The sequence below is a fragment of the Gobio gobio genome, assembly GCF_949357685.1.
Source record: "Gobio gobio genome assembly, chromosome: 5".
NCBI classification, from domain to species: Eukaryota; Metazoa; Chordata; class Actinopteri; order Cypriniformes; family Gobionidae; genus Gobio; species Gobio gobio.
Window position 1 is genome coordinate 42,891,906 of NC_137101.1, and position 13,435 is coordinate 42,905,340.

A 13,435-nucleotide genomic window follows, 5' to 3' on the forward strand; every position below is an offset into this window, starting at 1 on the left:
CAGTTTAATGGCAAAGCTTGCCGTCATTAACAATGCAGTTAAACTAAATGTATGGAGCAAACTGAAATAAACTTATTTCACTGTTGTTGCTAATGTTTAGGGTTATGTAATATTTATGTGCATCTGTCAATCAAGATGCCCGTAAAAGTGTAGTTCGTTGCTATATATTATTAGTAGAAAGAAAAAAGAGCATTTTATTTAACATGTTAACCCTTTAGCATACTTTATTTTTATTTTTTTACCGGCATATTTCTATTCACAGTTTTAATCAGTAATTTCTTTGATCAAACCTCTCACATACCATTCTTTGCTTTTTCTCTTCTTAAAAAACACATTCAAAAGATCTTACGTGGACTACTTTTTAAAATTATTAAACAATTTATAAAACAATTGCTCCTGGCAACAGGTATAGCTTGTTTGCTTATCATAGTGCAAACATGACAATTAATGAGATAAATGTTATGTTTAGCTCCAAAACCACCATATAATGTCAGTTGTGTTTGAAATAACTTGCTTCTGTCGTCTCATGTTGCTTCTTATCACAGAATGAGAGAAATTCTATACTGTGATTCAGGCCATGTCGATTACTTGTAGAGTTGCATTATAAATATGCTTCATTCTTATGAAAATACCCGATATGGCTTGAAGAACACAGATAAACATTTAGAAATTTAGAAAAATAATACTAAAGTACTTTGTAACATAGTAACTTGAGTAGTTTTTCAGAAACTACTTATTTACTCTTACATGAGTCATTATTTTTCAGTACTTATACTCAAGTTGTAAGCACTCTTATTATTACTCTTTTTAATACTCTTTCCACCACTCGACTATTGACAAGTGTAATGACCACACAGTGATCTTATTGTAAATACTAAATAAATGCAATAAAAGTTAGTGACATACCATACGCATTGACGGAAAACGAACACATTCATGACCGTGGCAGTTAGGCATGATTGACCCTACTATAACCAAATCCACTGAAATTATAATAATGGAAAGGCCAGCAGTTAAAGTACTGCAAATGTTCATTCCAAGTGAACCTTTCACCTGTAGGTAGAAAAAAGAAAAGAAAAGAACTTTAGCATTTTAAAATGGATAGAAAGGTATATGGAATGTGATGATAAATACAATATTTGACATAAGTAAATAAATTAATTAATTCATTATAGCCACAAGCAGCAAGCATCAGCGTTAAAGCACCAATTGTCTTGCAGCTCTGTCTGTTTTGATGCTGTTAAATTGTTTCTATGTTTGTTTTGTGTGTGACCAGTAGCTCTTACCATAACTCAGAGTTAAGAGATTAGTTTCGAGTTGATAAAACCAAACCACTCCAATCTAGCTTTGTTGGTACCATGAAGTGCCTCATCAACTTTCTCTTTCAGCTAAAGCTTTGATCTGAGTTCATGGAGCTTGTGCACAGTGGATGAAAAATGATAAGAAAAAATCTAATTGGCTCTAAACATTTATGTACAAAAGCCAAATTTTATGCAGGATATTTTATTTGTTATAACCTCCAATAAAATGCTTAAATGCTTAGAAGCTCCACAGGCCCATTCCTCATTCATCAGTGATCATTTTTTGATTTTACGTTACCACTGCTGTCTTTAAAGTGTCATGAAACCCTGTTTTAGCCTGGTCGTTCACACCCCAGAGCTGCAAAAGTATCTGAAAATGGGCATGTAAAGCTGTGGAAAAGTGGGAGTGTAGAGGGGGGAAGAGGGGAGACAACAACCAATAAAACACAGACCTACGACATGCTCATTATACAGACACATGAATATTAAAATATGACAATGGAGAGAAAAAAAGAGTTGAGGGCACCTTGATGCATTTTAAAAATTGAACCCTATATAACAACAAACTGCCAAAACGAGGGAGAAACGTGGTGGAACATTTAAATGTATAATAATTATTTTCAGAATAATATTCTGTTTGGAACCGAAACAAGATTTCATCAGAAAAAAAATATTATTTTTCTTACACCATTGGCAGATAATTCAAGCTTGTTTTAAGCAAAAACTCACTTAATTTTGATCTTATTTTCCAGAAAATAAGAAAAAAAATCTCATGTAATTTTACTTATCTAGTAAATGCATCTTATATTTGGTTATTAATATTTGGGATGCTAAATATCTGGACCTGTCAGCGATTCAAAATCCTGTTGTGTGAAATGTGTTCTGGCTGAAAATTACATCTGCGATGACCTACAGCCAAAGAGAGAGCAAGATACAGGGCAGCGGGAGGTTCGGGGAGGAGTTATAGACCAGAACATCAGTATTTTAATAGATATATTTACAATTATATCAAACAGACATCAAGCACAAACACTTGCTTGACCAAATTAAATTATTTATTTACCTCAAACTCTCTTTGCAGAACACAATCCTTGCTCCCTGTGTCTTCCCAACCATTTCCTCCCCCATAATCTTTTTGCTTTTCCTCCTTTTCGCTGCAAATCAGCGCACAGACAATTGGATTGCAAGCTTTCTGCAGTCTATATTTTAATAACAATTTCAGTCTTGTGCGAGAACTCTGACGCCTGAGTGATCTCGCATTGTTTCCTTGTCACTTCTCGCGTGTTTGGTTGTGAAACGTAGTTTGCGGATGAGACAGTTGGCGATCCTTCCTCTTGAAAAGACATGCAGTGTGAAACCTCCTGTCACCGATCCATTGTGCAGTGTGAACACAGCAGCAACTGAATGCTACCCCCAGATAGTCATGCAGTGTGAAAATAACTGCGATCTGACTACTTTGAAAATAGTGCAGTGTGAACTCTGCATACTTGTGCTCACCTTGTCCTAGAGTGCTTTCCGCGCTATTTATTGAGCTTCCTTATTTGCGGGTTCATTTTGTGCTCCATGTACACACTTTAATGCATTACATTATCCAGTCTTGTCTTAGGTTTGCTGTGAAACATGCATATTGTTATTGTTATCTTCTCGTTTTCTCTTAATGTTAATGATTTGTTTCATATTGTTTGCTTTATCTTCATTAATTTTTCACATCCCTTAAACAATTTATTTGTTTATTTCTATGGTATATTTTTTTTTGTAAGATTTTCTTTGGTTTCATTTGTTTTATGATAACAGGGGTCTTTTATTTTGACATTCATTTGAGTGAGCAGATAATGCATATTGAGCATTCTCCAAGCAGTTCAGTATGGAATAGTAGTGGGAAGTTCAGATCATTTTACTCACTCGAATCTTTGAATCTCGTTCAGCAAAATGAACAAGTAATTTCATTCATTTCAGCAGAATCTAATTAAAAGGTTACATGTAACATTTTCCAATACACTTAGTACTTTTTTAATAAAAAATAAACTATAAGCTAATGCAGCCATGACCAAACTTTGAGAAGGAAATTATTAATTAATTGCTTAGCTTGCTTCAGGCTATGTATGCAGTCTGTTAGTTCAGCTCACCTCCCGATCCATATCGTTGCCTCCTTGTAAGGAAAAAACGGGAGTTTTGGTAGTGATACACAAGTTCTCGAGATGGATAGAAGCTTATCTTATTATCTTATTTGCTTCAGCTGCACATACTGCTAAATGTCTTGTCACTGATTTCATTTCCAGATGGGGATTACCAGATTCCATTGACTCAGATCAGGGTACACACTTCACAGGACAGGTAGTCAAGGAAGCGTCTAAAATGTTGAAAATTAAGTGGAATCTTCACTGCTACTACAGGCCACAAGCATCAGGACAGGTTGAACGAGCGAACAGAACAATCAAAACTAGGCTAAGCAAAATGCATCAGGAAGGAGTATCATGGGTTGAGGCGATGCCTGCGGTACTGTGTAGTATGAGAGCGTCACCTAACAGATCTGTAGGACTGAGCTCTCATGAGATTATTACAGGACGCCCAATGCAGATGCCTGGTGTGATTGATCTTAGAAATGCTGGTGTACAAATTGCCTCAGATGCCCTGATTACTTACTGTGAAAACCTCACATAGGTAGTACAGAGTGCCAGAGAGAGAGTTGAGTCGTGTTGACCGACGCCACCAGAAGGTGGACACACGACCCTCCCAGGTCAGTGGGTGATGATTAAGTCATTCAGAAACAAGCCATTAGAGCCAAAGTGGCACGTGTTCATCTCGTTACAGCCTATTACATTCACTACTGAGGCATCGAAAGTAGCACTGGTGTTAACCTTGCTGTCGGGACATGCTGCTCGTTGGGGAACGGCGGTGTGGGCTAATAACCATCATTGTTGTTCCTCGTTCAAGGCACTCTCAGAAGAAATGAGGCGGGTCTTTGACTGCGCAGTGGTCGGTCGTGAGGCGGCCCAGAGGCTCTGCGGATCTGCGTTAGGACAATCGACCTGTTTCAGACTACATGATTGAGTTTCGGACCTTAGCTGCGGAGTGGCAATGGAACGAGGAGGTGCAGTGGGACATGTCCCTGGATGGGCTGGCTGACCGTGTACACAAAGAGATCTACGTGCTGGAATTACGCTGAGATCTTAACGGACTTATGGATTTGGCTCTGCGTGTGGATGCGTGTCTACTGCACATGATCAACACTCACAAACTAGGCGAGTCTCTGATTTCCACGAGTTTAACGGGGAAAACACGGTCAGACCACCGGTCGATCACGAGCCCATGCAGGTAGGCCAAGCTCGGGTTTCCCGGGAGGAGAGGGAACGTCGGCGATCGAGGGGACTCTGCCTCTACTGTGGTGCGGCGGGGCTCACAACTGTTAAGCTCTGGTGGACTCTGGGGCGAAAGGTAATTTCTTGGATTATTCACTGGCCGTTCAGCTCAAGATCCCCATTGTTCCACTTCACCACTTCATCACCGGTCACGTCCTTAACGGACAGCATCTGCCAGCCATCACATACTCCACTGACACACTCATTCTGGTCACATCTGAATTGACTTTTTACTTACTGACTCTCCTCTGGTTCCCATCGTCCTCGGTCACCCCTGGCTGGTGAAGCATAACCCCAGGGTCGACTGGGGTCTGCTTGTACATCTGTGTCTAGTTCTGTGTTGCAGGATGAGTCGGTGAACAAACGAGCCACAGGAGTATCTAGACCTGAAGGAAGTGTTCAGTAAGTCCCGGGCTGCTTCTTTATCTACTCATTGTCCTTATGACTGTGCAATAGAGTTACTGCCAGGTACGTCTCCACCTAAAGGCAAGTTATACTCACTTTCTGTTCCCGAAAGGGAGGTCATGGAGAAATATATTTCCGATTCATTAGCTTCTGGGTTCATCCGCCCTTCCTCTTCTCCAGCGGGGGCGGGGTTCTTTTTTGTGGGTAAGAAGGATGGGTCTCTGCAACCTTGCATTGATTACCGAGGGTTGAATAACATCACGGTAAAGAATACCTATCCTTTGGAGTTGATGTCTTCAGCTTTCGAAATGTTGCAGGGAGCATCCGTGTTCACAAAATTGGACTTGCGTAATGCTTATAATTTGGCACTGTGTTTAATACTCCCAGGGGCCATTTTGAATATTTGGTCATGCCCTTCGGGCTGTCAAACTCCCCGGCAGTCTTCCAGGCACTCGTTAATGACTTGCTGAGAGATATATGGTCGATCAGTTCATTTATGTCTACCTGGACGACATATAGATTTTTTTCCTCCTCTCTCCAGGAACATGTTCAGCACGTCAGACGAGTGCTCCAAAGGTTGCTAGTGAATGGGCTTTTTGTCAAGGCTGAGAAATGTGCATTTCACTCACAGTCTGTTACTTTCCTAGGGTATATCATCTCATTCCAAGGGAATGCGCATGGATCCCGACAAGGTTAGAGGATTCGCTAGATGAAATAATCCTTTCAGGCTATGGTGGATTGGCCAAGTCCAGATTCCTGTAAGGCCCTACAGAGGTTTCTTGGATTCGCCAATTTTTACAGACGTTTTATTCGTAATTTCAGCCAACTAGCCGCACCTCTGACGACGTTGACCTCTTCCCGAACTGCGTTCAGGTGGTCTGATGCAGCCGAAGCTGCATTTACTAAACTCAAGAGCTGCGTTCTTTCCCAGCGCTCTTCCTCGGATGACAAGATGCATCCATGCGTGTTTTATTCCCATCGACTGTCACATACCGAATGTAATTACGACATTGGTAACAGAGAGTTGTTGGCAGTCAAACTTGTGTTGGAGGAGGGGCGTCATTGGCTAGAAGGGTCGGGGGTATCTTTTATCGTTTGAACTGATCATAAGAATTTGGAATACATCAGATCTGCTAAAAGATTCAACTCCAGGCAGGCTCGGTGGTCTCTTTTTTTTACCGGACGTTTTGATTTTTCTCTCTCATACTGCCCGGGCTCTAAGAACATCAAGCCTGATGCATTATCTTACATTTTTGACCGTTCCATATGCCCGTCCACTCCCGAGTACATTTTACCGGAGAAACTCAGAGTTTGTTTTGGCCTGTTTGGTTTGTGCCATTGGTAAGACGTCCAATCGTCCCCCAGATGGGTTACTCCAACCGCTGTCTGTCCCTTCGTGACCCTGGTCCCAGATTTTGTCACCGCCCTCCCAGGACCGTTCATTTTGACTGCTGTGGACCGGTTTTTGAAGGCGGCTCACTTTATTCCTTTGCCCAAAATACCCTCCGTCAAGGAGACAGCGGTGGCTGACGTAGAGCACGTCTTTTCGTATACATGGCCTCCCGATAGACAGGGTTTCTGACAGAGGGCCCCAATTTATATCCAAATTCTGGAGAGAGTTTTGTAGATTACTGGGGGCGAGTGTGAGTCTGTCCTCGGGTTTCCAAACCCAAAGCAATGGTCAGACCAAGCGGGCCAACCAGGATCTTGAGAGAGAGTTGCGAAGTTTGGTGTCCAAGAATCCTTCCTCCTGGAGCCAACGACTGTCATGGGTTGAGTAGGCACATATCTCGTTACCAGTGTCATCCACGGGCCTCTCTCCGTTTGAATGTAGTTAAGGTTACTAGCCACCAATTTTTCCTAGTCTGGAATCCGAAGTCGCGGTCCCTTCCGCTCACGCCTTCGTCCAGTGGTGTCGCCACACATGGAGCAGAGCCCACAAGACTTTGCTCCAGGTGGGAGCGCGCACCAAGGCCCAAGCCAATCACCACCGGTCTAAGCCTCCCGTCTACGTTGTTGGTCAAAAAGTGTGGCTTTCATCCAAGAATATTCCTCTCCGCTTCGTGTGTAACAAGCTTGCTCCCAAATTCATTGGTCTGTTCCCTTTTACCAAGATCATTAGCCCAGTGACAGTCCGCCTCAAACTACCTCCAGCATATGGGAGGATTCACCCCGTGTTCCATGTATCCAAAGTGAAACCTGTATTTCATTCCCTTATTAACCCAGGCAATGCTTAAGTTCAGAAGGTAACATACTTTCGAATATAATATTTTCAATATCGTTATCACTAGATCCTGCTGGTGTCAAAAGGGACAACTGGAAATCCTCCCTCTAACTGTTAGTGCAAAACAAATATTCAGTATAATATTTTGCTGTCGTCAGATATGCGATCATAAAATATACGGGGTGTATATAGACTTGTGTTAAACATTAAAATTTAGATGAAATGCATGTCATAGGACAACTTCCTACACACTTAAAATTGACCTATTTGCAGGCCAAAATGTTCTATGTGCAGAAGTATTTATCACAAGGTCCTTTTTATTATTTGTTGTATATTGTGTGTGGCCTTCTGACCTTCTTAAACTGTGTATTTGAGTGAACATTTGTGTTCAAACTATAATGTCAACACATTAATAAATGTCAGCTCGAAAGATTTTAAATGTTTTTTTTGTTTTCTTCTTTCTTTTTTTCAAAATTACTTACACTATTTACAAATATGTCAAGGCGGCCCATTCATATTTTACATCATCAGTCACTGAAATTTGATTGACTTTTTTATTATTGTTGTTTTTGCAGATGAGTCATATGTTATGACATTCAGCAAAGAAGATTCAAATTTACCTTTCCTAAATTTACAGTGTTAAGGTATTTCAGTTATTCACCTCTTATAGGTGCAACTTTGACACAATTTGCTGTGAATTCTCAAAATGACTTGTTGTCTATGTCTGTTATGTTTCATTAGGTTTGGGTGTTACCTTCAGGAGATAAAGATCAACATGTGTAAAATGAGCATTGCCAGACTGTTTAATTCACTTATATCATCACAATGCTTCAATTAATCAAAATTTGTTTGTCAGCAATAACCCTAGCTGCAATGTGCAAAATTTTGTGAAGATTGGACCAATGGTCTAGAAGCTTGAAAAAGTTTTTCAGAAAAGGCAGACATTTTTATAGACAGAGATTAAATTGGAGCTATACATTTAAGGATTCAATGGAAAAAAGAATCCTTAAATGTATTACTGCGCCACCTAGTGTTGGATAGCTGTGTCTGTGCACTTGAGTAGATGCGCACATTTGAGACCTTCCTGACAAGTTTTGGTTCTCTACAAATTACAGTCACTGATGTCCATTATACTTTTATGACAAAATTAAGGAGAAGAAATCAATACAAACACAATAGCGAGCGTTCAGGCATCTCCAGTGCTTGGACCACTAAATATAACTAGTGTTGTGTACATACCAAACACAAACTGGAGGGTGAATTCAGTTTGTTTTCTGCAGCAATGGAGAGTGAGCCAGCGATAATGTACTGAGAGCAGAGAGAAAGACAAAAATCAAGGCTTCTACTGGAATATGTAACTTGTATTATAAAAGACAGAACAAAATTGTATAATTCTTTTCTTACGATGAGAGATCCCCAGAAAGGAGTACCAAAAAAGACAAAGCCAGATTCATGAAGTACTGAAGACACAATGCCCCACAGGAGAGTCAACAGACCAATAATTATCTGGACAATCTGTGAAAAACAAGATTTTCTTTTATAAAGTAAGTGAAACAGTATAAAAACATAATATACAATATAAATATATGCCAGCTGTAGTCATGGACTAGGTACTCTCATTGTATGAACTGACATACTGATAGGTGACGGGTCAGACTAAGAGCAGTTCAAAAACCCCTTATGATGACAAAAAAAAGGAGGACTGTGACGTCGCCCGGTACGGCGCAGCCGAGGCCCCACCCTGGAGCCAGGCCTGGGGTTGGGGCTCGTATGCGAGCGCCTGGTGGCCGGGCCTTCCCCCACGGAGTCCGGCCGGGCTCAGCCCAAAGGAGCGACGTGGGGACACCTTCCGGTGGGCCCACCACTCACAGGAGGGACTTTAAGGGGCCGGTGCAGAGAAAATCGGGCAGCAGTCGAAGGTAGGAGCCTAGACAACCCGATCCCTGGACACGGAAACTGGCTCTTGGGACATGGAATGTCACCTCACTGGCGGGGAAGGAGCCTGAGATTGTGCGTGAGGTTGAGAGGTTCCGACAAGAGAAAGTCGGAATCCCCTCTACGCACTGCTTGGGCTCTGGAACCACACTCCTCGAGAGAGGATGGACTCTTCACCACTCCGGAGTTGCCCATGGTGAGAGGCGGCGGGCTGGTGTGGGTTTGCTTATAGCCCCCCAGCTCTGCCGCCATGTGTTGGAGTTTACCCCGGTGAACGAAAGGGTCTTTTCCCTGCGGCTTCGGCTCAGGGATAGGTCTCTCACTGTTGTTTGTGCCTACGGGCCGAACGGCAGTGCAGAGTACCCGGCCTTCTTGGTGTCCCTGGGAGGGGTGCTGGAAAGTGCTCCGACTGGGGACTCCGTCTTTCTACTGGGGGACTTCAACGCCCACGTGGGCAATGACAGTGACACCTGGAGGGGCGTGATTGGGAGGAACGGCCCCCCTGATCTGAACCCGAGTGGTGTTCAGTTATTGGACTTCTGTGCTAGTTACGGTTTGTCCATAACGAACACCATGTTCAGGCATAAGAGTGTCCATCAGTGCACATGGCACCAGGACACTCTAGGTCGTAGGTCAATGATCGACTTTGTGGTCGTTTCATCTGACCTGCGGCCGTATGTCTTGGACACTCGGGTGAAGAGAGGGGCGGAGCTGTCAACTGATCACCACCTGGTGGTGAGTTGGATCCGATGGCGGGGGAGGAAGCTGGACAGACTCGGTAGACCCAAGCCTACTGTAAGGGTCTGCTGGGAACGTTTGGCCGAGTCTCCTGTCAGAGAGATCTTCAACTCCTACCTCCGGCAGAACTTCGACCAGATCCCGAGGGAGATATTGAGTCCGAATGGACCATGTTCTCCACCTCCATTGTCAAAGCGGCCGCTCGGAGCTGTGGCCGTAAGGTCTTCGGTGCATGTCAAGGCGGCAATCCCCGAACCCGGTGGTGGACACCGGAAGTAAGGGATGCCGTCAAGCTGAAGAAGGAGTCCTATCGGGCCTGGTTGGCTTGTGGGACTCCTGAGGCAGCTGACACGTACCGGCAGGCTAAGCGGACTGCAGCCCCTTCTTAAAAAGAGGGTCCCCCTTCTTAAAAAGAGGGTGTGTTCCAACTATAGGGGATCACACTTCTCAGCCTCCCCGGGAAAGTCTATGCCAGGGTACTGGAGAGGAGAATACGGCCGATAGTAGAACTTCGGATTCAGGAGGAACAGTCTGGTTTTCGTCCGGGCCGTGGTACACTGGACCAGCTCTATACCCTCTACAGGGTGCTGGAGGGTTCATGGGAGTTTGCCCAACCAGTCCACATGTGTTTTGTGGATGTGGAGAAGGCATTCGACTGTGTCCCTCGCGGCATCCTGTGGAGGGTGCTCGGGGAGTATGGGGTCCGGGGTCCTTTGCTAAGGGCTGTCCGGTCCCTGTACGACCGAAGCAGGAGTTTGGTCCACATTGCCGGCAGTAAGTCAGACTTGTTCCCGGTGCATGTTGGACTCCGGCAGGGCTGCCCTTTGTCGCCGGTTCTGTTCATAATTTTTATGGACAGAATTTCTAGGCGCAGCCATGGGCCGGAGGGTGTCAGGTTTGGGGACCACGCGGCTTCGTCTCTGCTCTTTGCGGATGACGTTGTCGTGTTGGCCCCTTCTAACCAGGACCTTCAGCATGCACTGGGACGGTTTGCAGCCGAGTGTGAAGCGGCTGGGATGAGGATCAGCACCTCCAAATCCGAGGCCATGTCCTCAGTCGGAAAAGGGTGGTTTGCCCACTTCAGGTTGGTGGAGAGTTCCTGCCTCAAGTGGAGGAGTTCAAGTATCTAGGGGGCTTGTTCACGAGTGAGGGGAGGATGGAACCAGAGATTGACAGACGGATCGGTGCATCTTCTGCAGTATTGCGGTCGATGTACCATCTGTTGTGGTGAAGAAAGAGCTAAGCCGTAAGGTGAAGCTCTCGATTTACCGGTCAATCTACGTTCCTACTCTCACCTATGGTCATGAGCTTTGGGTCATGACCGAAAGGACAAGATCCCGGATACAGGCGGCCGAAATGAGCTTTCTCCGCAGGGTGGCTGGGCGCTCCCTTAGAGATAGGCTGAGAAGCTCAGTCATTTGGGAGGAACTCGGAGTAGAGCCGCTACTCCTCCACATCGAGAGGGGTCAGCTGAGGTGGCTCGGGCATCTGTTCCGGATGCCTCCTGAACGCCTTCCCGGGAAGGTGTTTCGGGCATGTCCAACCGGGAGGAGGCCCTGGGGAAGACCAAGGACACGCTGGAGGGACTATGTCTTCCGGCTGGCCTGGGAACGCCTCGGTGTACCCCCGGAAGAGCTATAGGAAGTGTCTAGGGAGAGGGAAGTCTGGGCATCTCTGCTTAGACTGCTGCCCCCGCGACCCGGCCCTGGATAAAGCGGAAGAAGATGGATGGATGGATGGATGGAGTAATGTCACATTCTTCAATAAAAATGTGTTTTGTTCATGTGTGTACCGCTCCTTTTTTAGAATTTATTCATGTACTTTTTTTTACCTCACACTGACATACACACACAAACATGATTTGGAAAATGAAATGTTTATGAAAAATGTCTTACCCCAAATGCTTTTGGTTTGCTTTGCAGAAATTCCTGAATCTCATGAAGAGGGTAAACTCCTGTTGGCTGTTGTACACAAACAGGCACAGGAGCATTTGTCCCAGTCCCATCTTGTGTTGTTTGTGTTAGCGGTTGAATCTCATGAAGAGGTGAAACTCCTACTGGCTGTTTTACACAAACAGGCACAGGAGCATTTGTCCCAGTCCCAACTGTTGTTGTTTGTGTTGGTGGTTGAAACTGGCTGACAACCATTGAAGAGTAAGATCTCTTAGCCTCAACTGAAAGAGAGGGAGAAAGATATATTTTATTACACTTTAATCTAAACTATGTAAAACATAAACTTCACTCAGGACATTTAGCAATAATTAATTCACCAACTTTTACATAGCATAGCATTTATTCGTAATTCCATACATTTTCAAATTCTTCAGTATTCTGCATTGTTTTATAAAATGAAAAAATTAAATTGAAATAAAATAAAATAAAAACATTTAGCAAAAATTAATGCACCATCTTTAACAGAGCAGAGCTAGGTGGCATTAGAATCCGCGTTCCGAGAGTCACAAAACGACAGAAAGGGCACAATTTATATTTATAGGCCACCCTATATATTTTTTTTTTCTGTAAAGTAAAACTATTATTGTTATTATTATTAATTGCAGCTCTACAAGCCGGCACAACAAACATGATGTTATTTATTATTTTGGTGACACTTTGCATTAGGGTTTCATTAGTTAACATTAGTTCAGAGAGGACCACTAGTCAAAATACCATAAAAAAAAAATTGTAATTACAATTTTTATTGGCATGTTTTAGAAAAATTACATTTGGCGGTATGGCTCTGTTCTAAATTCCCTGTCCTTTCATGAGCTCCATGAAAAGCTAAGACAGAGAACAGCAGGAGCTTCTGGGGACGATCCTCCCATTTTCTTACTTGGAGAGCATCGCAAAATCCCCCATTGAGAACAGAGCATCCATCAAATGACGGATCCGGCGTTTTGGGAGCAACCGATATTTTTTGAAAACGGGTCCCAGAGTGGATGAATCTGAAAACGACAGCCTTGCGTTTTCGTGTGTACAGCCAATCCGTATATTTTGTGAAACGGTGATGTCATCACACCACGTCCTGTGTGGGAAAGACTAGAAGGGATACAACTACGGGCAGTGGGCATGCGCACATCAATATTGCGTCGTTTAATTACTGTATTTGCATTATTGTAAGGGTAAGTTTAGGGTTGGGGTAGGTGTAGGAGTTAATAAAACACATCTGGTAAGTAGCACATTTATTTATTGTTATTTTATTGTGAGATTTTGCCTCACCTCCGACCTTTGCTGTTTTTAGTGTATTTCTGTGGCCTGACATGTATACTACATCGTTTTGAGCCGTTTTCATGCTTTCGTGTGTACGCAGATACTTCTTGAAATGAGGGGAAAAAAAGATTGGATTGGGAAAGCTCTAGCTTTGTGTGGACGGGGCCTAAGTTAACAGCATTTAAGGGGAAGCTGGGTTGGAGGTAGGTTGCAAAGCAGCATGCAGTTGAAGCAGACAAGCAGGCAGACGGAGGATGGGTTTAAATA

General features: G+C 43.6%; 2 protein-coding genes across 2 annotated transcripts in view; one reads left to right on the forward strand and one right to left on the reverse strand.

The window, feature by feature from the left end:
• Positions 1-13,435, forward strand: part of LOC307126546 (uncharacterized protein) — a gene marked incomplete at its 5' end in the record, with an annotated part of 1,586,879 nt that overhangs the window by 1,399,282 nt on the left and 174,162 nt on the right. The gene's annotated exons all lie outside the window — the stretch shown is intronic.
• The window catches only part of LOC307126860 (uncharacterized protein), a 28,552-nt gene that overhangs the window by 4,471 nt on the left and 10,646 nt on the right, over positions 1-13,435 (reverse strand). Inside the window, exons 3-6 of the mRNA XM_079817655.1 lie at positions 11,858-12,135; positions 8,694-8,804; positions 8,529-8,597; positions 907-1,053 (exon numbers count right to left, since the gene is read on the reverse strand). Of these exons, the coding sequence (XP_079673781.1) occupies positions 907-1,053; positions 8,529-8,597; positions 8,694-8,804; positions 11,858-12,135 (605 nt within the window). The remainder of the gene's footprint in view (positions 1-906; positions 1,054-8,528; positions 8,598-8,693; positions 8,805-11,857; positions 12,136-13,435) is intronic.